The sequence below is a fragment of the Pyrus communis genome, chromosome 2 (genome assembly GCF_041283825.1).
Source record: "Pyrus communis isolate YQ-2024b chromosome 2, ASM4128382v1, whole genome shotgun sequence".
Taxonomy (NCBI): Eukaryota; Viridiplantae; Streptophyta; class Magnoliopsida; order Rosales; family Rosaceae; genus Pyrus; species Pyrus communis.
In genome coordinates, this window is record NC_142566.1 from 204,611 (window position 1) to 229,084 (window position 24,474).

Below are 24,474 nucleotides of genomic sequence, written 5' to 3' on the forward strand. Positions count from 1 at the left end.
CTCTCACCCGATTTCCTCGAACTCCATGTTTAACAAAAAAAAAAAAAAACCAAAAAAAAAAAGTAGTGGTGTCTGTATACTTGTTTTTATTTCTCATATATCTCTTTAAATTTTTGATCGTTAAAATGAATGGAAAAAGATTAATCGATAAAAATTAACGAAGATGTGTAAAACATAAAAATAAATGTGTGAAAAATACTGTTCAAAAGAAATTAAATAAAAAAAAAGGAGCTCCACGTAATTTCCGAAATTATAAAAACAAAATAAAGGAAAAAACAGTTTTGGACGGATGGAAAAAGGTGAAAACTTGCTATGAAATGGTAAAAACTTGAGGCCCAAAAAAAATAAAATTATTTTGAAGAAAGTCCAAACGTGTGATACTTGGTTGTTCGTTGTGTGATTGTGTGAAAGTGCAGGAAAATGGCAAGATCTGTGTTGTTGGGTGGAGGCGGAGCGCGACCATCCCATAATTCTGATTGCCGGCGGCTTCTGCTTCGTCCAAGCGCGGTAGCACCTCAGACTTCCCTCAAACTCAGCGCCGTTAAAGCACCAGCAGCACCACCGACTATCCATTTAAGGTAGTTTAATTTCTCAATTCTGAGCAATATTATATCCGTTGTTTGCGGATGAGAATCAAGACCACTAGTCTAGTTTCAGGGCATTCTCTAGTAATTTAATTGGGGAATAAAATTTAGAATTGGTCGTGAGCTTTTAGCATAGTTCAGATTTGTTCTTTAAACTATTCAATTGGGATTTTGAGCTTTTAGGATAGTTCAGATTTGTTCTTTAAGCTATTCAATTGGGATTTTGAGCTTTTAGCATAGTTCAGATTTGTTCTTTAAACTATTCAATTGGGATTTTGAGCTTTTAGCATAGTTCAGATTTGTTCTTTAAGCTATTCAATTGGGATTTTGAGCTTTTAGCATAGTTCAGATTTGTTCTTTAAACTATTCAATTGGGATTTTAGGGATTTTAATTCTTTTAATAAATTCGTATTCAATCTAGATTTTAAGTGATTATCTGAAATTCAATGTGTATTCAATCAGGATTTTAAGATAGTTTATTAAAATATTTTGAAATCCGGGTGTATTCAATTAGAATTTTAAAGAAATTTATAACATTCGAGGTGTATTCAATTAGAATTAGAATTTAAATAATTTGGAAGTGTTAGGAATTAGAAGGAATTGTAGAAATTTTGTGGTGTATTTTAAGCATCCACAAATCTCACATCTCCTCATGAGATTTCGAGAGAATTGAATCAAAATCCATGAATTTATAAATCCATTAAACTATCTCAAATTCCCAATTGAATACCCCCTCTAAAAATTCGTTAATTGTAATCCAAATTTAACAAAACGCCTTCTATGAGATCTTCCTTCAATTTGATTACATGGCAGGACGTGTGACTCACAATTTGCCCTTTAACTTTCACTCTAGTTTAGATTTGGTCCATGAACGCGTTCAAAAAGTGGGGACCCACATGTGTTCTACGTCATCAAACTAACAAAACCTTTGACGGAAGTTAATGATAGGGACCAATGGTGCACATTTTGCTAAACTTAGGGACCTCAGTTATCAAATTTTTAGTCATGAGAGCAATTGTAAACTATGGTAAAAGTTGAAGAACTAATTTTCACAAATATAGACATTATGTTGATGTAATGTAATAACTTTAAACAATCATGTTTTGGTTAAGTAGCCTATAGCGGCTTTAAACATTCGTGCTTTGACCAAAAATAAGCCTAGGGTGCTGGCTGCTCTCAATAACATTTGACTTCATTTATATCACCAAGACCCCAGATTTCAGAAGAATTGTTACTTTATGGATGAATGTTGTTTTGTCACTTACTTGCTGGGTCACATCCAAATCAAATGCGGATGGACTGTTTTGATCTTGTGGATAGTGTCCGTCAAGGAGGAAGAAAGTGCTTCGTAACCATGGCCATGGGGTCTCAATATATACCTTGACAACTAGCACTATTTTCCGCGGTTGGTAATTACTTTCTGAACAATTGATATGAGTATCGTGGTTGGTACTTCATTCTGTAAACTTAGTTGTTTGCTTGATTTGTTGTCCGAACAAGTAGAAAATATGATGGTTGTTTGTCATATACTGTATTTGTACGGGTCAATTTTTGGTCAACTATAATAGGTTTGCTGTATAATATCCTAATGTTAGCTACTTTCTTTTAACAGGTTCAACAAGAATGTTTTGGGATTGCAAATAAAGGAAACAAGGCACGCTGTGTCTGCATCAAACTCCAACCCTCCAGATGGAGATTCGACCAAAGATAAATCAGGTGGGGTTGAAACGAATGATCCTGCTCCCCAGGGCCCTCCTCTGCTAACCATTTTGGCTGGATTTCTAGTCCTTTTTCTCGTGTTTTGGGTTCTTGGATCGATCCTAATGTGGGTGATTAGTCTTCTTTTTAGGTTGCCTCCGTCAAAATAGGAACATAATTCCGTCTCAACTTTGTTCGATCGTTATGCTGAAAGTATTTATGAATAGCAAACGTGTTTTATTGGATTGCAAATTTATGATTCCATTCTTCGGTGTTTCTGTAGACTGACTTGGGTGGATGGATGGTGCAATGTAAAACCTGAAACCTGTGTAGAATCCAATACAACACCTGACAAGGACACATAGTTACGTGCAATGTATTGTATTGTCGAGTGGTAAAATACGTCAATCACAAATGAAAGATTGAGGAGAAATGTTCTAACTACCTAATCCAGATGCGGAATCGACTTCGTCGGATAAAAGTTAGATGTGGGGTACTGATCAAGTTTGCCATGGATGCATTGCATTTTGCATGATACAAGTCTTAAGTCTCCAGTCGATAACAAATTAAGGTAAGTGATTAGGTCAGTCATATGTATACATTTAGTGTACATGATAAAAGATAAGTGATTAGTCTTAATCAATGGGACCCACAACACAATGACTAACATATATAATGTATAATGTGTACATAAAAATATACATATCATGACATCTGCCATCATCCAAGTGACCATTGTTTAATTAGTATTGAAATTATTGGTGTCACTTTTCTCTCTCTCGTGTTCGATGGTTTTCGTGTTCTTGCATGCTAATTACTAGCTGATTTCTTCAGCAGATAGAGAAAGTTTATCTATCTATCTTTTGCTGATGCTAACACATCACTAACTTTATATTTTTCCTTTACAAAAAACAACTTCACCACATTTTCTCCATTGCTTTACATTTGTCGCTTTATGTCTTTCTCCTCATGCTTTCTTTTGTTAAATTAACTAATTAATTAACACCACCTACTTGAATGCATGGATGCCACAAATCAATTTCCTAAAATGAGTGAAAATAACAGTTTACTCTAAAAGTTTTTATTTTTCTATTTATAAGAAATATGATATTCGTTCATACAAAGAATAAACAAGTACATAGAAAGATACCGTGCATTTATTTCGACCTCAGTAAAAACCTTGCCGCGGCCTTGCCGGGTCATATAACACGTACTTTAAATTAAGCTAGCAAAATAGGTTTCCAAAAATTACCCAACAATAACATAGAGAAAATCAGTGCTGTCATATAAAAAAGGTGCATGTTAAGTTAGGTATCAAAACTGTAGAAAGCAAAAGGTAACTATTTAAAGGGATCAATTATTAAATTTAGAAGATACTTTTTCCACAGGTGAGCCAATAGCATAAATATGGATACATGCATGGTAACCAAATATTTATATATAAGTCACCATTGTCTTTTGCAGGCTGCAAAGTTTGGTGGATGACGGGACCCTATGTTTTCTATGTATAGCCGTCTTGGCTTTTACCGGTCTTATCTTATCTTCGAATATCATATTCCCTAAGGAGATGATTAGCATTATGAAAAAGAGCTTCATCTGATATTTCTTGATGCCTAAGTAAGCAAGCACCACTTGCAAGAAGAGAAACTTTTGATGTAAAAAGATCATCATTCATAGAGAGAGATGTAAATGTAATTGTATTTATGTCAGATTTCTACAATAATTCTGTTGTAGGGTTTCAAGATTAAATATGGATTTTCAAGTAAGAAAAAGAATAAAATGAGTAACATACGCAACCATGAAGTGTATAATTAGATGAATTGTGCATATTAGAATTGAGAGAAAATTGGAGCAATAGTTTTTGAATTATGATGGAATTATCGCTTTGGTTCTTAATTTAAAATTTTATTAAATAAAATTGAAAAACTATAAACGCACTTTGTTTTTTTTCTGCTGCATGCTCCTCTTTAATTATATATGTTGTTTCTGTCTGATTTATTGAATCCGATGACTCGAAACAACTTAAAAAATTGTGTGTCAAAATCATCCCCTCATAAAATTTGGAGCATTGTTCATTTCATGCCAATTTTGTAAGTTATCCCACACAAGATAAAAAACCTAAACCGTTCTTTCTCTTAATCATCAACAAGAATCATATGATGACTAAACGGTTTGTAATATAAAAAAAAAAGGAACAGTTCTTTCGAATTAGTTTGTCTGTAAAGACGAACAAGTAACGATAGAAAGATTTCATCAAGATGGACCAACAAGATACAAGAGGTGCCAAATGGGTATATAAAACTTCATTTTAATCCTTGGTAAAGATGACTTTTAGATTAAAACCATGAGTAAGATCAAAATGTGTGCTTGTTGTCCTTTGTTGAACCATGTCCCACACCTTTCAACATATGTTAACATCTGCCGAATGCTATTGAGACCCCTTATCGAGTGATGTCGACGCATCCTATTGAAGGATACTGACTTGTCTTGTTTGAGATATGTCAATAGGACATTTCATTGAACACGTTATAGGCACGAAAGGATCCTGTATCAATTTTCAAAGGGTCCTGGAAGTACTTTCACCAATTTTCTTAGACTCTAGTGGATCCTAAGACCACCCAAGTCCCAATATGGATTCGACTCTGGATCCAGGATTTTGGAAAGAAAGATAAAGAGTCATAGAGAGTTAAGAATGACTCTTTTTTACAGGATGATAAATAGAACAAACGGTTTGAATTATGATATATTCGTATATAAGGAAGAATGACTCTTACAAGCCGTTTGGCTTGTATAATGTCTCATCTTTAATAGTAAAATGTCTCGTGTATTATTATAATGTCATGTAAATGTGTAATCATATAGGAAAATGCTATTCATACTTTCATTTTTACTTTCATGCACTCTTGTTATTTTTTAACGATTGATCTTCATCAATTTATTCGATCCGATAACCCAAAATTATAAAAAGTATAAAAATAGTAAAAAATAAATATGTAGATAGCATTATTGATAATATATGGGCCCAAACTAGAAAAGAGGAGAGAATTCACAAAATTTGATACGGGTTTGGGTCTGCATGTGTCTGAGGGAGAAATAAACAATTTGGTTGGGAAGTGGGGGAGGAGGGGAGGATGTAACTGAACGACAAGGGATGGTCGTCGTCAAATAAAAATCATAGGACGGCCGACCTCACCCCACCACGCGCCTTCCTTTCAAAAGAACAAAAAGAAAAAAAAAAAAAAAGGACTTTCCATGTCAGATTCTACAAGTGCCCTACATTTTTCTCCAACAGGCCCCCACACCAAGTACCATTAAGATTATCAAATCACTTGACTTAGACTTTTCAAATTTTATCCAATAACAAAAATTTATTATAATTTTTAAAGATTAAAATAAATAGAACGTTAAAATTCAAAATTTCGGATCATTTGATCCTGTGGGATGTAAGAGATCCGGATCTCTTTCTCATTATAGCAGATTGGAGAGAGGAGAGAAGAAAGAGAATACAGAGAGAAACTTCGTAGACGAGGAGAGACTACGTAGGCCTAGTAGCTATCGCTTCCTTCGCTTGGCACCCATTATCCATGCCACTCTCGTGCGCTTTTTTGTTCACCATCTTATTTAAGCAAAAATACACCCTGCCACTCTCTCTCTAAAGTGTCAGTGTCAGTCTCAGTCTCTTACGTGTGTGAGAGGAGAGAGAGTGCATGTGCTTATTTTTGCTTGCTTGAAAATAAAAGCGCTTTTCTTTCTTCTTTCTTCATTCTTCGTCTTTCTTGTTCGCTCTGCTTTCCCCTTCCTCCTGAAACTTGCCAGAAGTTACACACTTGCTTCTCCCTCACCATCATATCATATGCTGACCGTCTCTGTGGCTGCCCAGACAATCTCAGTTGCTTTCAACTACAAGTAGAAATTGGAACAAAGGTAAATAAATCAAATCAAATCTTTCTACTTCGTATGTTTTCTTGTTTTGGTCTAGTAAGCATTCCTTATCTCCCGCAAGGGCAAGGGCAAGCGCAACTGTGCAAGGGGAAGGGCAAGGTGGTTCGTTTCATTTCTCATCTTTTGTATTTCGATTTCATTCTGTTTTGCTGCTGCTAAAGAGTAAATACACGACTTGGAATATATGTTCAATACTTTCTTTTGAGGGTTTAGAGATTTTTTTAATGGGAAGTAGGGAACTTTACTCAAAACATAAACTGTTCGATTAGAATTAGACTCGGTTGAGCCTACTTCGTGGTTTTCATTGATTGCGATTTTTGAAATTTTTAAGACCAAATTTCTCTGCTTGCGTGACCCCATATTTACTTGGCATCCCACTTGAGATTTTGGTCCAGTCACACCGATCGTTATGCGATTACGGAATTATGGGACTTCCCTCTTCTCCTGATATATGCATATGTCATTGGTATCAACAGGTACACAACTTAGTTTGATTGGTCTTCGGGCTTAAAGTCTACAGATGGCGTATAGAAGAGGAGGGTTTGACGGCCAGCCGCCGAGGCGGATTCTGCGCACCCAGACTGCTGGGAGCTTTGGAGAGACCATGCTGGATAGTGAGGTGGTGCCTTCTTCCCTCTTCGAGATTGCTCCTATTCTCCGTGTTGCAAACGAAGTTGAGTCCAGGAATCCAAGAGTTGCCTATCTATGTGAGTTGCACTTGTTTCCTCACATCGTACGCTTGTATTCTATTATCTATTTGTGTGTTTAGGGTAATGTTATCTTGCTCGATATGTGACATATTATGTGGCCAAAGTGTCAATTTGAACTACACATTTAAATCACGATCCACCTAATTAGTAGTCTAAATTGACACTATCTTATATACATCTCTTGTTTTTCTCACTCGTGAACTCTCAGTTTGTTTTTGCTATTTACCCCTTATTGTACTTAACAAGACAGGTTATGTTTCCAAAAATTTCATGATTGGACAATCTTTCAATAAATTCAATGGATTTTGTATGTACTTTATTATATGTATAGGAATCCAATCCATGCTAACGTCTATGTTGGAATTAGGTCGGTTTTATGCCTTTGAGAAAGCTCACAGACTAGATCCCACATCTAGTGGACGTGGTGTTCGCCAGTTTAAAACTGCACTTCTTCAGCGTCTAGAAAGGGTAAGCTTTAATTTCCCTTGGTATTTCCAACAACTCCGTGTTTTCAGACACATAATGGTCATCCAATAGCATTAGCAATAAACAAATAGGCATAAAGATAGAAATGATTCGTAAATAAGTAAGTAGAGTTTAAAAAAGAAGAAGAAATGACGTATAAATCATAAACGGTAGATTATTCTAAAAAAGAAATTGAAAAATAATATGAGGACTGGAAGTTCAAAGTCCACATCGGACATGTTAAGGAATAAGTAGGTTTCTTCTGAAAGAAGTTAATAGTTTCTTGGAAAATATCCATTTTCTAATTTTTTTTCCAAGGATAGCTATTTCATATTTGGCATTGAGCAGAGATATTACTCTTGTCATTTCATTCTTTTCAGGAAAATGAAACAACACTGGCAGGAAGGGCAAAGAGTGATGCTCGGGAAATGCAGAGTTTTTATCGAGATTACTACAAAAAATACATTCAAGCTTTGCAGCATGCTGCTGATAAAGCAGATCGGTCTGTCTCTAGGAGTGTAGACATGTTATTTGTTTGATTGAAGAGTTACTACGTTGTTTTACTTTAGGTTCTTAAGCTTCTTTTTCCTTACACAGGGCACAACTTACAAAAGCATACCAAACTGCCGCTGTTTTATTTGAGGTTTTGAAGGCTGTCAATCAGACGGAGGCTGTTGAAGTAGCTGAGGAGGTGAAATATAATTTTTTGACCAGCAAATTTTGTGCAATACTAATCTTTTTTATTTGTTTCCTTCGTTGTAAGAATATCTGTATTTTTGGTACTGTAGATTTTGGAAGCTCATACCGAGGTTGAAGAAAAACAGCAGATATATGTACCTTACAATATCCTTCCTCTTGATCCTGATAGTCAAAATCAGGCGATCATGAGATATCCTGAGGTTTCAACCTGTTCATGTAGTGCGATTTTTTTTTTAATTTCATTAGACTACAGGTAAAACATTGCCTCTTGTTGACAGATTCATGCTACTGTTTCTGCACTCCGGAACACCAGGGGTCTTCCATGGCCACAGGGCCACAAGAAGAAAGTAGATGAAGATATTCTAGACTGGCTTCAGGCCATGTTTGGTTTTCAGGTGCGTGACTAACCAAACTGAATGTCATAAATTACTGAGTTTTTCGTCTTTCATCAGCAGCTATGCTCTGCTCATTAATGTGCAGAAAGATAATGTGGCAAATCAAAGGGAACACTTGATTCTGCTGGTTGCTAATGTCCACATACGGCAATTGCCCAAGCCTGATCAACAGCCCAAGGTCTTCACCCTTCTCAGTTGCTTTATATTTCCACTTTCTGAACTTGTTTCCATCCCTTCTTACCTTACTTTATATGCCAAATCTTTTTTTTTATAGTTGGATGATCGAGCTTTAACGGATGTGATGAAGAAGCTTTTCAAAAATTACAAAAAGTGGTGTAAATACCTGGATCGGAAAAGTAGCCTGTGGTGAGGAATCCTATTTAAAACATAGTAATTTAATAATTTAGTATAATACCGATCTGTTCTTAGAAATGTTAAGTGGATTAGTTATACTGTGATAGTCTTCTATAAGCGGCATTAAACTTGCTTTGTTTACTCAGTGCTTATAGTAATTCAAAGCAATATTGTGATGTTCTTCTTTCCTTTTGTTCCATTCTATTAACACACAAACACTGCTTTTAACTGGCAGGTTGCCAACTATTCAGCAGGAAGTACAGCAACGAAAGTTGCTATACATGGGTTTATATCTTCTTATATGGGGAGAAGCTGCAAATTTGAGATTCATGCCAGAATGCCTTTGCTATATTTATCATCATGTACACTTTAATATGTCTTGTTACCTTGCTTTATCTTCCTGCAATGCAATTTAAAAAGCTTATACTTTACACATTGTATTTCTTACGAAGTATAACATTCTTTTTCAATTGGAAGGGTGATAAACCTCTTGAAGCTATGTAATCTGTCTGTAGGTCAGTGAATTATGCCATTTTTACGATATATGTAATTAGAGAGGCAAGTTAGTAAGTTACTCTAAGTTCTTAAACTTTATCTTATCTGCTCAGTGTTTCTGTTAAACAATTTCTTAAGAAATCACAAGGTTATTATATACTAATGAGTCTAAAATGATAAATTTTCAGGATCAAAGTTATTTTACAGGAAACATTTGACAATTTCATGTTTTGTAGTTATATGTATTGCATAAGTTAAAATTATTCTTACCATGTAATCATTATCATTCCTGAATCAAGCCCTAATACTGGGGATAAAGCCTATGTTATATTTAGCAGTTGTACTTTACACTTTGCAGATGGCATTTGAATTGTATGGAATGCTAGCTGGGAGTGTTAGTCCAATGACAGGTGAGCACATAAAGCCAGCCTATGGTGGAGAGGATGAGGCCTTTTTGTCGAAAGTAGTCACTCCAATATATGATACAATAGCAAAGGTGTTGCTTCTGCTACCTTTATTTGATTCACTAGAATTTCTAGCTGCCCTTTTGACATCTTATTGAGTCATAGTTCGCTAATTTTTTTGCTTGTTCTTTACAGGAGGCTAAAAGGAGCAAAGGAGGAAAATCAAAGCATTCCCAATGGAGAAATTACGACGATTTGAATGAATATTTTTGGTACATGCTTTTCTTTGTTTATGTTGCTTTGTCCAATGAAAGACTGTACATTACTAAAACATTTTGGTATGAAATTGTAGGTCAGTTGATTGTTTTAAGCTAGGCTGGCCTATGCGTGCAGATGCTGATTTCTTTTGCCAGCCTATCGACGATATTCAAGTTGACAAAGATGAGGTAAGCGGTAATTGTGGTTGTGGATATAAAATATTCTTTTTCATTCTCTCGTTGTTGATCATCCATGATTTCAGTATATCACTACTGAAACCAAGGAAATCTCAGTTGTCAACTGTAGCAATTTAATCATAGGTATCTGTTATAACGATATTTTAAAATTTAGTTAGTCTCTATAGGAAAATTTAAAAGCTTCCACTTTTGTAAATGTTTTAAGCGGGAATCAGATTAATCAGGTCAAAAAAAGTTTTCCTTAAAATTACTAAATCTATTTTCTTTCTCATCGTATTCTTTGGTTTAAATGTTTTTCTTTATTTTGGAAATTTATGATTTCAGAGAAAGAAACCATACACTGGGGATCGATGGATTGGCAAAGTCAACTTTGTTGAAATACGCTCGTTTTGGCACATTTTCAGAAGCTTTGATAGGATGTGGAGCTTTTATATACTGAGTTTACAGGTTTTTTTTTTTTTTTTTTATCACTTATTTTCTCTCCTATGTTTATGTCTATTTAATCTTAGGACTTATGTGAAAAATAATAATTTTCTTTAGGCAATGATCATTGTTGCTTGGAATGGGTCGGGGGACTTAGGTTCCATGTTTGAGGGTGATGTCTTTAAGAAAGTGCTGAGTATCTTCGTAACTGCTGCCATATTGAAGCTTGCACATGGTAAATAAAATCATGTGACTTACTATTGCTATTGTTGGTTTATTATTTTTATTTAGTTTATCAAACAATTAACATCCAAATAATTTAAAGCAATAACATAAAATAACTTACACGTGCAAAATCCAAGATGGAAGAACCGTGTGACTTAGTCCAGCAGGAAAACCACAAAAGCAAAGAAAAAGAACAAATAAAACACCATACAAACTTGATTTTGGAATTTGGAGTTGCACAAGACTCGTTCAAGGACCTTCTAAATTTTATAATTAACCGTTCTTTCATCTTTTCATTTTCTTTTACAGCTGTTCTTGATTTAATTTTGAGCTGGAAAGCTAGGCAAAGCATGTCATTCTTTGTCAAGCTAAGATATGTCTTGAAGGCTGTTTCGGCTGCAGCATGGGTCATTGTTTTACCAGTGACTTACGCCTATAGTTGGAAAGATCCTTCCGGATTTGCACGGACCATCAAAAGTTGGTTTGGCAATGGTCCAAGTTCAAATTCCTTGTTCATTTTGGCTGTTGTCATCTACTTATCTCCAAACATGCTCTCTGGATTGTTGTTTATGTTCCCATTCATTCGCCGGTTTCTTGAAAGGTCAAACATAAGGCTTGTGATGCTCATGATGTGGTGGTCTCAGGTATGAGATGGACCTTGTAAGAAAATTTCTATAAATCACTTTGTGGGGACTGAAGCAATAACCACTTGCTTCTGGATATGATACCTCAATTGATCATTTCCCAGCCATTTAGTTTTTGTTCTCTTATTGCTTCTTCAGCATATTGCCTCGGTCTAATACATCATTTGATATCTTGCAGACTCGGCTTTATGTTGGAAGGGGAATGCATGAAAGCTCAGTTTCTCTTTTCAAGTAAGCAACTAAGCATACGGATGTTGATTTATCTTTTCTTTCTATTGGATGGCTTGGGCTAGATATTTATCTCCCATTGTTACTGACTGCTTTTGTTTATAGGTATACCCTTTTTTGGGTTCTCCTGCTTGTGTCGAAATTAGCCTTCAGTTACTATGTAGAGGTATTATTTTAGTCCATCTTCAACTTTCACAAGCATCTGCATGCCACTTTAAATAAGTTTGTGATAAATGTTTGTATACATTTTTTCCCTCATGTTTTGCATACCTTATGTCTATGTATATTTAATTTTTACTCTGGTGACATAACATTGATTCTTTACAAATAATTAATGACTTATTTGTTTATTTAGGTAATCGAGGGGGCACAAATGTAACTTTATTTTCTGTCCCTTAACAATAAATCACCTCCTCAACCTTCGCCATAATTCTTGAGGGAAGGATTTAAAGTCTATTTGGGTATCAGAATACTGATGAACTAGAAAAATGCATAATAAACTTATGATGTTGTCATACTTATTATGTTGCCACAGATTTTATTATACGTAATCATTTGTCTAATTTGAGTTTTATCTACTACGTTTGGAAAATAGCAGCCTGTTTGAAAATGCTTCAGTATTCTTGTCGTAGTGTTGTGTAAAAGATAAAGACAAATGTTAGATTGGTGGTGGGCAAGAGGAAAGTGTTAGATTCTGGGAGGATTTGTTGCTGGGAGAACAGCCCTTGAAGTCACTTTTCTGCGGGTTTTAAGGTTATCCAGATTTCATAGCATAGTCAGTGCCAGGCTTGTATTTATTTCTTTTTCTTCGGGGAGTTAGGATTTTGAATTCAGAGGAATTTAAATAAAGTTGAGGTAGACCAATTATCAGCCTTGCCTACCATTGTAGAAAGTTCGTTTGTATGTAGTCAGAGAGGATTTGAGGTGTTGATGGCTGGAATCCTCAGGCAAGTCCTCCTGCATGTCATTGTTCAGATTTTTAGTTGATACTTTTCATCTACCAGGCTTTAATCCAGCTAGGGAGATTTGGGAAGTAAATGTTCCTCCTGAGGTGAAGATTTTGGGATGGCTAGTGGCTCACAAGTATTGTGCGATTTGGGTTGGGGTGCCCATTTCGCCTACATGGGTACCCGTTAGTTGTTAGTTATGTGCCAATCATGATGAGTGGTGACGAGTAGTGTTAATTGGGGTGGTGATGGTGATGATGGAGTATCCATGGTGTACCTTGCCCATCCCTACTCACAGAAGAGTTAATACATGTGAGTTGCTTAAAAAAAGGAGACTTAATTGTTGTCTATCTCGAAGTTCGTGTAGTATATTAGAACATCTTTTTCTTCATTGTCCAGTAGCTCTCTGTTTGTGGCATTTATTATTCAGGGATGCTAAAGTGTGTTGGGTAATGATATCAAATGTGTGCCATTCCTTGGTTGGTGAAAGACTTACTGTTTTTGTTAGAGAGGAAAGAAGGCTGGAGTTTTATGGGGTTTATGCAGGATTGCTATATTGTGGACGATTTGGATGGGCGGTGGGGGTGGAAGAGCTTTGGGAGAGGGTGAGGCTTCTGTTTTCACTTTGGGAAACCATTTCTTCATAATTCAGGGATCATTCTCTTCCACTATTTGGCTAGATAAGAAGGCAGCTATAGGATAATCTTGGTTGAGGCTTTTGTAGATGTCTTTCTTGTGTGATAAGTTGTATATTTTGGTTCATGGTCAACTCCTTTTGAGTTTTTGTATTTTTATTATCTGTTAATAAATTTGTTTCCCCTGAGAAAAAAAAATTGGCGCAAAATTGATTGAATAATGTCATTTATTTTTCTTTGTTACAGATTAGGCCTCTTGTAAAACCAACTAAAGATATCATGAGGGTTCACATAAGGACCTACCAATGGCATGAGTTCTTCCCTCAAGGTAAATGCACGAGTCAAATAAACTTCCTTGTATTATTCAGATGGTTTATGATGTCATTATTTGAACCTTTTCAGCTAAGAATAACATTGGTGTGGTGATTGCGCTATGGGCTCCCATTGTTCTTGTATGTTAATCTTTATCACATTTTTACATCAGTGTCTATCATCCACTTTGTTGTGTTCATTTTACTAAACAAGAAGTTATTTTAATTCTTCTCTGTAGGTATACTTTATGGATACTCAAATTTGGTATGCCATATTTTCAACAATATTCGGGGGTATATATGGTGCATTTCGCCGTCTTGGAGAGGTTTGTGGAGTTTTATTTTCTCTATAAATCATATTCCTTATGTTTGTTTTTATGTTGAATCGATGAAGCTCAATAAGTCCAGTCTTCCATTGCCCAACCATCTTTATTTATCACTTTGGGGGATTTTATTTGAAAAGTAAAAGGAACCCGGATTGTTAGAATGACTTGCTATCGAGTCATGGTGAATCTACAATGGACTCTCAATGCCTCCATTGGGTTTATTTTAACTTTTATCTTTTCCCAGTATGATTTCTTAGGATAAAAATTGGAGATATATTAATAGACACTGTGAGGTTCTTGCCGTTTGACTGCGAGAAAACTTGGCTTTCTGCAAAATAGGGAGTGTGATCCTCAGTTAGTCAATACCAGCAGTGTTTTCAATAGCATTTCTCGTACTTGGTAGTTCTTTTTTCTCTTTTTCTTGTTGTGACGACAAGTCAAACCTTCAGATTTTGTTTATTTTTTCATTGAAGAGTGGCTCTTTTATTGTTGAAGTCCCCGCATATACCTATATACCTGTATTTATAGATCTACAGTAGATGATTCAAATTGTTGAGCTACAAAGCAGAGTTGGCTCCATGAGCGATCCCTTTTTCCAAAGGAAAACTTGTGTTCCTTCTCTGGAACATGGTTAAAAGCACGAAAGAGTTTATTCCTCTCACAATTTATTTGCTACATTGAATTTACCATGAAGTTATTGTCTAGAAATTCTAGACTAAGAAGTACAATATGGTCATCTGCTTCATGTGTTTTTTCTTGCACTAATTGTAGGTTTTTGGAACTTAAAAAACCTTACCAGATGTTTCTTTCTTTCAGATTCGAACACTGGGAATGTTGCGATCTCGATTTGAATCACTGCCGGGTGCTTTTAATAATTTTTTGATTCCAGTGGAAAGGATTGAGCAGACTAAAAAGAAGGGAATACTAAAAGCCACGTTCTCTCGCAAGTTTGATAAGGTTTGATCACTGTTCTGCCTTCAATACAGAAATTGGTACCTTTCTCTGTTAAGCTCTGAAAGAAGAATTGTGTCATTGTATCTTGGCTGCTTGTTTCAGACCCCATCTAGTAAAGAGAAGGAAGCAGCAAAGTTTGCACAGATGTGGAATGAAATAATTAGCAGTTTCAGAGAAGAGGATCTGATAAATGATAGGTAAACATGCAAGGAACTGCGTTCTTTAGTTTGGAATGAATGTTGCTTTCCAATGTTTTACGCTTTGGATAAAACAGTTGAAGTTAGAGTACTTGTTTTTGTTTTGCAGGGAAATGAACTTGCTGCTCGTCCCATATGGGGCTGACCCAGATTTAGCAGACCTCATCCAGTGGCCTCCTTTTCTGCTTGCTAGCAAGGTCTGTCTTATTATGAATATTTTTTTCCGTTAGTCTTAGCAAGACCAATAAATGTACTCACTTTGCACTAATTTTATAGATCCCAATAGCACTGGACATGGCAAAAGACAGCAAAGATAAAGACCGTGAGCTGAAAAAGAGAATGAGTACTGACAATTATATGCGCTGTGCTATTCGCGAATGCTATCTCTCTTTTAAAAGTATTATTAACTCTTTGGTCAGTGGAGCTCGTGAAAAGAAGTGAGTACAATTTTACTTGAATTAGAACTGAAATAATAGAAAAGGTAACTTTATCTGCCAGATTTTGTTATCTTCCTGATGTTTCCTTTGCCCAGGGTTATAAGTGATATCTTCACCATAGTTGACGATCGTATTGACAAGGGAAATCTGACAACAGAATTCAATATGAGTGCTCTTCCAAGTCTCCATGAACAATTTGTTAAGTTAATTGAATATCTGGTATTCTTCTTTGACAATAAACTTTCACATATATATGTTGATGAATCAAGGTAGTAGCTAGTCCCAACCATCTCTTTCTGATGAATACAGATGGAAAACAAACAGGAGGACAAGGACCAGGTCGTAATTGTCTTGCTTAACATGTTAGAGGTTGTGACAAGAGACATAATGGAGGATGAAATTCCCAAGTAAATGACTTTGATCCCAATTTCTCAAATATGTAAAAAAATTTGATGTTTCCCTTAATTTTTCCTTTATCTATATATATATATATATATTTTTTTTTTAATGCAGCTTGCTAGATTCAAGTCATGGATCATATGGAAAAGATGAGGGAATGACACCCCTTGATCAACGGGATACATATTTCGGTGAACTGAATTTCCCAGTCCAAGTGTCCACAAAAACAGCAGATCGGAAAGAAAAGGTAATGTTTCCTTAAGAATATTTTGATTTCAGTGCTGTTTATAGGATTAGCTGCAGGCATCTTGCCGTCACCCAGAATATTAATGCTATTTATGTTTAGAGGACGACCCCTTCTAGTGCAGGCCTTTCCTATCTCGTTTCTTAGTCCGAAAATTTATTGTTCATATCTTCTTATATTCATATATTTTCCCTCTCCTCATAATTGAGTCCATTATCTTTTGCAGATCAGAAGGCTACATCTATTACTTACAGAGAAAGAGTCTGCTATGGATGTCCCATCCAACTTGGAAGCAAGAAGGCGCATTTCTTTCTTTTCCAACTCGTTGTTTATGGACATGCCTCCCGCACCTAAAGTTCGAAATATGCTTTCCTTCTCGTATGTTCTCTTCAATTTAGACTTTCTTAATTGTTATTTCATTTTTACTTTTACAGGTGACCAGTAGTGTCATTTACTGTCATGCCCTTGGACATAGGATAATTTTTCTTTATCATTTCTCAAGCTGAGGCTGTGATTATTAGCCAGGTGTTGACACAGGATACGAAGTGGATAACTTTTTGTACTAAACCAGTCTGAACAACTAAACCATTTGTGGAAGCGTAGACAATTCATAAATTTAGCATCTTCACTACACCATTGTGTCACTGTTGAGTGTTGAGACAAGAATGGAAATTACGATATTGAACTGTACTTAACACATCTTCACATTACTTTCATGTAAATTGCAAGGTGGAGTAACACAAAAGTTAGCACTAAGACGGCCATGTATGCACACAATACTTAGTTTCACATAAATTGCTAGGTGGTACACAAAATTACCAAATTGAACTCCAATGACCATGTATGCACTAAGATATATGTGTAATAAAATACTGTTAGTTAATCAGAATAAACAATGCCCAATAGATTTTCATCTTACACAATTGCATATAATCTTTCAAGTGAAATAATCTATAAGTTCGGGAGATATCTTTTGTTTCAACCTGAACCACTTCATAATAACAATAAGTTGTAGAAAATAGTATGGCAGGTGTATCTATCCTTTTTGGGGAGTAAATTATTTTGATAGCTATATTTTGCCTGACATGGTTTTGATTACTCCATAGGGTTTTGACACCATACCATTCAGAAGAAGTTCTTTTCTCCGTAAATCATCTGGAAAGGCAGAATGAAGATGGTGTCTCTATCCTCTTTTACTTGCAGAAGATCTTTCCAGGTCAGTTGTTTTCTGTTTATTGTTTTGCATTTTGTCTGAACTATTTTTTTTGTATTTATAAATCCATGATTGATTACAGATGAATGGACTAACTTTCTTGAGCGGGTCAAGTGTGAAAATGAGGAAGAACTCAGAGCAAACGATGAATTGGAAGAGAAACTCCGTCTATGGGCATCCTATCGAGGCCAAACATTGACAAAAACTGGTATAAGCAGATGCAGATCTCTCTCCCTCTCTTTAAAACTTGATCGATGTGTTAATTTACTTATGTATGATTTGAGTTGTCTTCTCCTATTCTCTCAATTAAAGTACGAGGTATGATGTATTACCGGAAAGCTTTGGAACTTCAGGCCTTCCTGGATATGGCAAAAGATAATGGTAATCGAGCTTTGTTGGTATTGTATATCTTTAATTACCAATTACCATATCTCTTGTACAGTTAAGTTTCGGAATGCTGATTTCAATTTTCCTCATTATTAGAGCTACTGGCTGGCTATAAGGCTGCTGAATCAACTATTGAGGAAGACTCAAAAGCAGAAGGGTCACTTTTGGCACAATGCCAGGCGGTGGTCGATATGAAATTCTCATATGTTGTGTCATGCCAACAATATGGAATTCACAAGCGATCTGGGGATGCTCGTTCCAAAGACATTTTGAAACTTATGGCAACGTATGTTCCTTAGTATCTAGTTAAATAGTTTTTTCTGTCTGTGAAATGTATATTAATAGTGCAGTATAATAGATTAAGCAAGCTTGTGCTTGGTAGTTATATTAACCAAGGCAAAGCTTTAAATAGATCACAAATTAAAAAAGAAGGTCCTAACAATTTTTCAGGAAAAATATTATTTGAGGTTAAAATGGTAAGTGGACGCATAATTAATATAACCCAAAAAAAAAAAAAAAAAAAACAAAAAACCTATTTGTATCCCGTTATTTGATAAAATTTGTTGGTTACTGTTGGTTACTATTGGTTCCAAAAGTTCCAGCAGTTACTAAATGATTAACCTCTTCAGGTCCAACTTTTGCTCCTCCTAATTGAATAGGAAAAACAATGTTGTGTTTTAATTTTAAGTTAAATACACTCTTTGTCATGAACTCAAAGTTTTGTTGCTTATAGAAGCAGTCATGTTTATATTGCTTTATTTTCCTTGTTGCAGTTATCCATCTCTTCGAGTAGCTTACATTGATGAGGTAGAGAAAACGAGTGAGGATAAATCCAAAAAGAACGTTTGGAAGGTCTACTATTCGGCTCTTGTAAAGGCGGCTCCTCCAACTAAGTCAGTTGATTCTTCTGATCCAGTTCAAAGGTTGGATCAGGTAATAATTTGAATAACGTTCAGTACTGGATAGTGGCAGTACTTTTATATGGAAATTTGAGACCTCTGTGGCTGAGCTTCATAGACCTGTAAGAGATTCATGCTTCTAGTGTTTGTTGTTTTATGGAAATCCAACAATAGGCAACTCTAACATTGCAACACATCTTCTGTACATGGACGATGCTTTATAATGGATTGTCTAAACCTTATTTTACAGGATATTTATCGGATAAAGCTTCCTGGACCTGCAATTTTGGGAGAGGGAAAGCCAGAAAATCAAAACCATGCCATCATTTTCACACGTGGGGAAGGCTTGCAGACAATAGATATGAATCAGGTACACACACAAAAGATCATATGTACATGCTTTGTGCTGACAAATAGAGAACAAGAAGGGTTTAAGTGAACGATACTTCTCCAATATGGAGGGTTAGCTGTGAAAGGGATCAGAAAATGTAAAGTACAAATTACATTAAATCAGACTTTTCTAGAATGTTATATCAATCTTAACTTCTTAAGTCAACCCTCCTATAGTTGAGTTAATCTTGTTTAATTAGGCTAAGTATGCTAACACTTTGTGTGTGCCTGAGAGAATGTGTATACTATTAGTTAACATAAAGGAGAGTAGGCATGGTGGCCTGGTGGGGCCATAGAGAGGAAGGGACAATGAAAGATGTGGATGAATAAAGTCACTTGGTTTAACCCAATGCTGAGGGTTGGGAGGGTGACGGGTAGGACTAGGCTAGGTCCAGGGTTCAAAACCCTCAAACGTAACCCAGAAAACGAGGTGGATGAACTATGCCATTGCAGGGACTTGGACATTGTAAGTGTTTTCAAGATTCTTTTACCTGTTATTAATCCTCACATTTAGAGTAGCTAGCACTACTTTGTGTGAAGTGACTTGGATTTTTTCGGGAAAGAAAATTTGATATGAGATAGGACCGCCACACTAAAATAGGGTTTTGACATCGCTTACTGTATAGGTATGAATTCTGTCTGCTTGTACTTCTTGGAAAGTTGGAAACTCAGTCTCCTAGGCTAACGACATTGTTGTATCTATTCAACAGGATAATTACTTGGAAGAAGCATTCAAAATGAGGAACTTACTGCAAGAATTTCTTGTGAAGCATGATGGTGTTAGATTCCCGACAATACTTGGACTTAGGGAGCATATTTTCACTGGAAGGTATATGTTGTTGCTCTGAAGCTGGATTTCCAGTGCAAATAGTAATTAAGACTGGATTTCCAGTGCAAATAGTAATTAAGACTCCATAGATATTTGTTCTTTGGTGAGCGTGCTTGTGGCTTATCATATCTTCTGTTAATTTTGCAGTGTTTCATCTCTTGCATGGTTTATGTCGAATCAAGAGACTAGTTTTGTAACTATCGGGCAGAGATTGCTGGCTAATCCTCTGAGGTAAGAGTCTTGAATTTGGATTATTTTCCTTTTGCAAAACTTCTGGTATACTATTCGAAAATATGTTTATTTTATTTTGCAATTTGCATCCAAAATGAGATTTAGCTGTCATAATGTGTTTCTTGTTTGTTCAACGCAAGTCTCATACTGACTGTGATTTTATGCAGATTGCATGTTTTTCATATCCAACATTCATTTAGTTCATATTAGTTCATTTGTATGAGGTGGCGGATGATATTTGTTTACTCTTTTGGTTTGTTAGGAATGGTCATGTTTATTTTCAGTCAAAAGTAAAACAAATTTTTTTCTTTCATGATCATTCATGCTATATTGTTTTTGTTAAATATGATCCCCTCTCAGCTGGTTAAAATATGTGAGGATGTGAAGAATATCCCACATTGTAAAGTTACGAAGCCTTGCATGGGCTTGAAAGAAATTGTGATATTCCCCACATTGCCAATTGTTTTTTTTTGGACCTCAACTTCCCTTGTGTTATCAAACCCAAGTTTCTCCACGTACGAAGCCCAATGGTCCCACGTGCTCCATGTCACCCAATTAAAATTGATTACATGTTAGGCTAGAAATTTCTGTGCACATGAGGGGGTGTGTGAGAATGTGAAGTCACATCGGAAAGCTAAAAAGCCTTAGGGGGCTTATAAGGAATTGGCCTGCTGACCCCCTCCCCACCACACAAACGCACACAAAATTGGCTGTATTACTGAATGTGTACGCCAAACTTCTGGCAACACACTAGGTGAATTTTAGAAAATGAATCTTATGTGTGCAATTGTAACATTAATTACTTTGCTTGAACAACCACAACAACAACAACAACAACAAAGCCTTATCCCACTAAATGGGGTCAGCTATATGAAATCATGGATTGCAATTGCGCTCGGTTTTGTGCCATGTCTTCTGTTAGATCCAAGTAGTCCAAGTCTTTTCTTAGAGTCTCTTTCCAAGTCTTCCTCTACCCCTTTGGCCCTGAGCCTCTATTTCGTAAACGGAGCGTTTGTAGGTCTTCGTTTCACATGTACAAACCACCTTAACCGATTCTCCCTCATCTTATCTTCAACAACCAAGTTACTAAATATAAAGGAAACATGAGAAACTTATGTTTAATTAATGATCGATTACTAATTCTTGTTCCTCTTTTAAACTCATATCCCAATATTTGTTGGAATAAGTGTACGCAAAAAATTGATCAAAAGATCAGGGACAGATAGAGCTTGATTTTGTTATGTAGATGGAATTGTTAACGCAGTGTATGATGTTAGATGTTTATTTTTGTTGTGCTTTTCTTGATGCTTTTCCAGGCACACAATTCACAACTTTTCAGTTACCATATGTTTTCTTATCTAGTTGAAGTCTGCTGAATCAAAAATTGTTGTTGCCCATTCAGAGTTAGATTCCACTATGGTCATCCAGATGTATTTGATCGACTGTTTCATCTGACTAGAGGGGGTGTCAGCAAGGCTTCCAAAGTCATCAACTTAAGCGAGGACATATTTGCAGGCATTCTAATGGCTTTGTTTAAGACTTCCCCAACCCCCACAAACGCATCCCCCCCCCCCCCCCCCCCCCCCCCCAACAAGAATGATAGTGAACCAATTTAACATATTTGTTGTCTGCAGGTTTCAATTCTACAGTACGTGAAGGCAGTGTCACTCATCATGAATATATACAAGTAGGTAAAGGACGAGATGTTGGCCTCAACCAAATCTCAATTTTTGAGGCAAAGATAGCTAATGGGAATGGCGAACAGACACTGAGTCGTGACATCTATAGACTTGGGCATCGATTTGATTTCTTCCGAATGCTATCCTGCTACGTCACCACAATTGGTTTCTATTTCAGCACTTTAGTATGTACCCAGTCTACCTTTTTCTTCAATTATAATATAATCCTTTCCCGTTATCTCAAATGTTTTGTTTCTGGTTTGACAGTTGACTGTGCTTACGGTCTATGTTTTTCTCTACGGTCGCCTTTATCTTGTTCTCAGTGGACTTGAAAAAGGGTTGAGTACTCAGCGAGGTATTCGAGACAATAAACCTCTTCAAGTAGCTCTAGCTTCTCAGTCTGTTGTGCAAATTGGATTTTTGATGGCCTTGCCTATGGTTATGGAAATTGGTTTGGAAAAGGGGTTCCGTACTGCACTTAGCGATTTTGTATTGATGCAATTACAATTGGCTCCGGTGTTTTTCACATTTTCTCTTGGTACAAAGACCCACTATTATGGAAAGACTTTGCTTCATGGAGGTGCAGAATACAGAGGAACGGGTCGTAGCTTTGTAGTGTTTCATGCCAAGTTTGCTGATAACTACAGGCTCTACTCTAGAAGTCACTTTGTCAAGGGCATTGAGTTATTGATTCTGCTTGTGGTATACCACCTATTTGGCCGTTCATATAAAAGTGGAGTTGTATATATTCTCATTACAATACAGATATGGTTCATGGTTGGAACATGGCTTTTTGCTCCTTTCCTCTTCAATCCATCAGGGTTTGAGTGGCAAAAGATTGTCGATGACTGGACAGATTGGAAAAAGTGGATAAACAATCATGGAGGGATCGGTGTATCACCAGACAAGAGCTGGGAATCCTGGTGGGAAAAAGAACATGAGCACCTTCTGTACTCCGGGATACGTGGCATCGTTGCTGAGATATTATTAGCATTGCGCTTTTTCATTTACCAGTATGGGCTAGTTTATCACCTTAACATCACAAACAACAAAAGTTTCCTGGTATATCATTTCTTGACCTTTTTATACGCATTCCAAATAACTGTTTTATTTATTATACGGGTGTATTAATTTACTTTTCAATGCACATGCAGGTATACGGTGTTTCGTGGCTCGTGATCATTCTAGTTTTGTGTCTGATGAAGGTGCGTAGTAAAATTTCTGGACTCCTAATATATATCTTGAAGCAGAGCCATATTTCTCTGTTTATAGATTTATATTTATTGCAACATTGTATGATGTCAATCATGAGTTGTTTTATGGGCATAACTTACCACGTAGAGGCTTTCTTTGTTATTGCACTGAGAAGAAACTGAGGCCTTTTGCATTTGCTTTGGGTTAGAAAATTCAAAATCTGTCTTTTGAGAAGTTAAGGAAATATTTTCTTTCGTGTATTTTCAGAAAAATGGTTCACACGTTTGCTTTCGTTTCGTGTACTTTCAGAGAAAAGTCCCGTTGACTCTTTTCTTGCATATTTTGCAGGCGAGGAAAAATTTACTTGGTTTTTACTAACAGTTTTGTTTGGGCAGACTAAATGTATGAGTATGACAATGAAAAGTAAATTTGCTGCCTCTTGGATTTTATTTGACAGTTTGGCTCAACTTTTTCAGGCTGTGTCTGCTGGAAGGCGACGATTAAGTGCAGACTATCAGCTTTTGTTTCGACTGGTTAAGGGATTTATATTTATTACATTTTTAGCTATCTTCATTACCTTAATAGTGGTCCCTCATATGACACTTCGGGATGTTGTAGTGTGCATTCTTGCCTTCATGCCAACTGGATGGGGATTGCTTTTGGTCAGTAAATTGTTTTTCTCCGTTTGTGTGTGTTATTTTGCAAACTTACTCTTTCCTGTTTTCCTCGAGTAATTCCATTGTTTTTTTGTTTTGTTTCTTACAGATTGCGCAAGCTTGTAAGCCACTAATTAAACGAGCAGGGTTTTGGGAATCAGTTCAAACACTTGCTCGCGGTTATGAAATAATCATTGGGTTGCTTCTTTTTACCCCGGTTGCATTCTTCGCTTGGTTTCCGTTTGTTTCCGAATTCCAGACGCGAATGCTCTTCAACCAAGCATTCAGTAGAGGTTTACAGATCTCACGTATTCTTGGAGGACAAAGGAAGGGCTCTCACTCCTCCAACAATAATGAATAGTTGCATGCGGATTCCAAAGGGATGGCCTCATTTATCTCTCGATGTAAATATACCACCATTGCTTGCTCAAATAGATGACTCTGTAATTTTGTTTTCTTGGAAACATTAGAATATATGTAATGAAATACACAGGTAAATGTTGTTGAAAACATTGGCAATGTTGAATGTAGTGTTGAAAACATTGGCAGTATTATGAATGCCCACACAGATTTTCAATGTTCATACAAAATGATATTGACTTGGGAGATAAAGGAGGATCGTACTTTCAAAGATGTGTATTGTAAATTTCAAAATGTTTGTCTGGAGGTGCTCTATAAATAGAGCACTCCAACTACGATCAAGATACACAGACAGAGTAAGAAAAGAAAGATCAATAACATCTGTATCTATTCTTACCTCAGAAAGGAAAGATCAATAACATCTGTATCTATTCCTACCTCGTCATCCTCTTGTGCTATAGTTAC

General features: G+C 36.1%; 2 protein-coding genes across 4 annotated transcripts; both read left to right on the plus strand.

The window, feature by feature from the left end:
• The first annotated feature begins 268 nt into the window (after positions 1-268).
• On the plus strand, positions 269-2,534 carry LOC137748877 (uncharacterized). The gene is made up of 3 exons (XM_068489066.2): positions 269-320; positions 417-578; positions 2,197-2,534. The coding sequence occupies exons 1-3, from the start codon at positions 313-315 to the stop codon at positions 2,450-2,452; spliced, it is 426 nt and encodes a 141-aa protein (XP_068345167.2). The 5' UTR covers positions 269-312; the 3' UTR covers positions 2,453-2,534.
• Positions 2,535-6,023: 3,489 nt separating this feature from the next.
• On the plus strand, positions 6,024-24,150 carry LOC137748419 (callose synthase 1-like). Of its 3 annotated transcripts, none has more exons than XM_068488562.2 (43): positions 6,024-6,206; positions 6,701-6,931; positions 7,302-7,402; positions 7,780-7,901; positions 7,997-8,090; positions 8,188-8,298; positions 8,377-8,493; positions 8,579-8,671; positions 8,768-8,859; positions 9,083-9,209; positions 9,701-9,838; positions 9,942-10,018; positions 10,099-10,192; positions 10,526-10,648; positions 10,742-10,859; positions 11,159-11,493; positions 11,672-11,724; positions 11,827-11,887; positions 13,550-13,631; positions 13,706-13,755; positions 13,854-13,940; positions 14,757-14,897; positions 14,997-15,091; positions 15,201-15,288; positions 15,368-15,528; positions 15,624-15,747; positions 15,838-15,935; positions 16,042-16,174; positions 16,398-16,549; positions 17,278-17,387; positions 17,467-17,592; positions 17,697-17,765; positions 17,868-18,057; positions 18,545-18,704; positions 18,921-19,040; positions 19,771-19,889; positions 20,037-20,120; positions 21,523-21,635; positions 21,755-21,984; positions 22,067-22,861; positions 22,954-23,004; positions 23,470-23,655; positions 23,759-24,150. In XM_068488562.2, the coding sequence occupies exons 2-43, from the start codon at positions 6,745-6,747 to the stop codon at positions 24,008-24,010; spliced, it is 5,859 nt and encodes a 1,952-aa protein (XP_068344663.1). In that variant the 5' UTR covers positions 6,024-6,206; positions 6,701-6,744; the 3' UTR covers positions 24,011-24,150. The 3 variants fall into 3 exon arrangements, with proteins under 3 accessions (XP_068344663.1, XP_068344664.1, XP_088535695.1); XM_068488563.2 differs by having other exon boundaries at positions 6,193-6,326; XM_088679569.1 differs by lacking the exon at positions 6,024-6,206 and adding an exon at positions 6,274-6,323.
• The last annotated feature ends 324 nt before the right edge of the window (positions 24,151-24,474 follow it).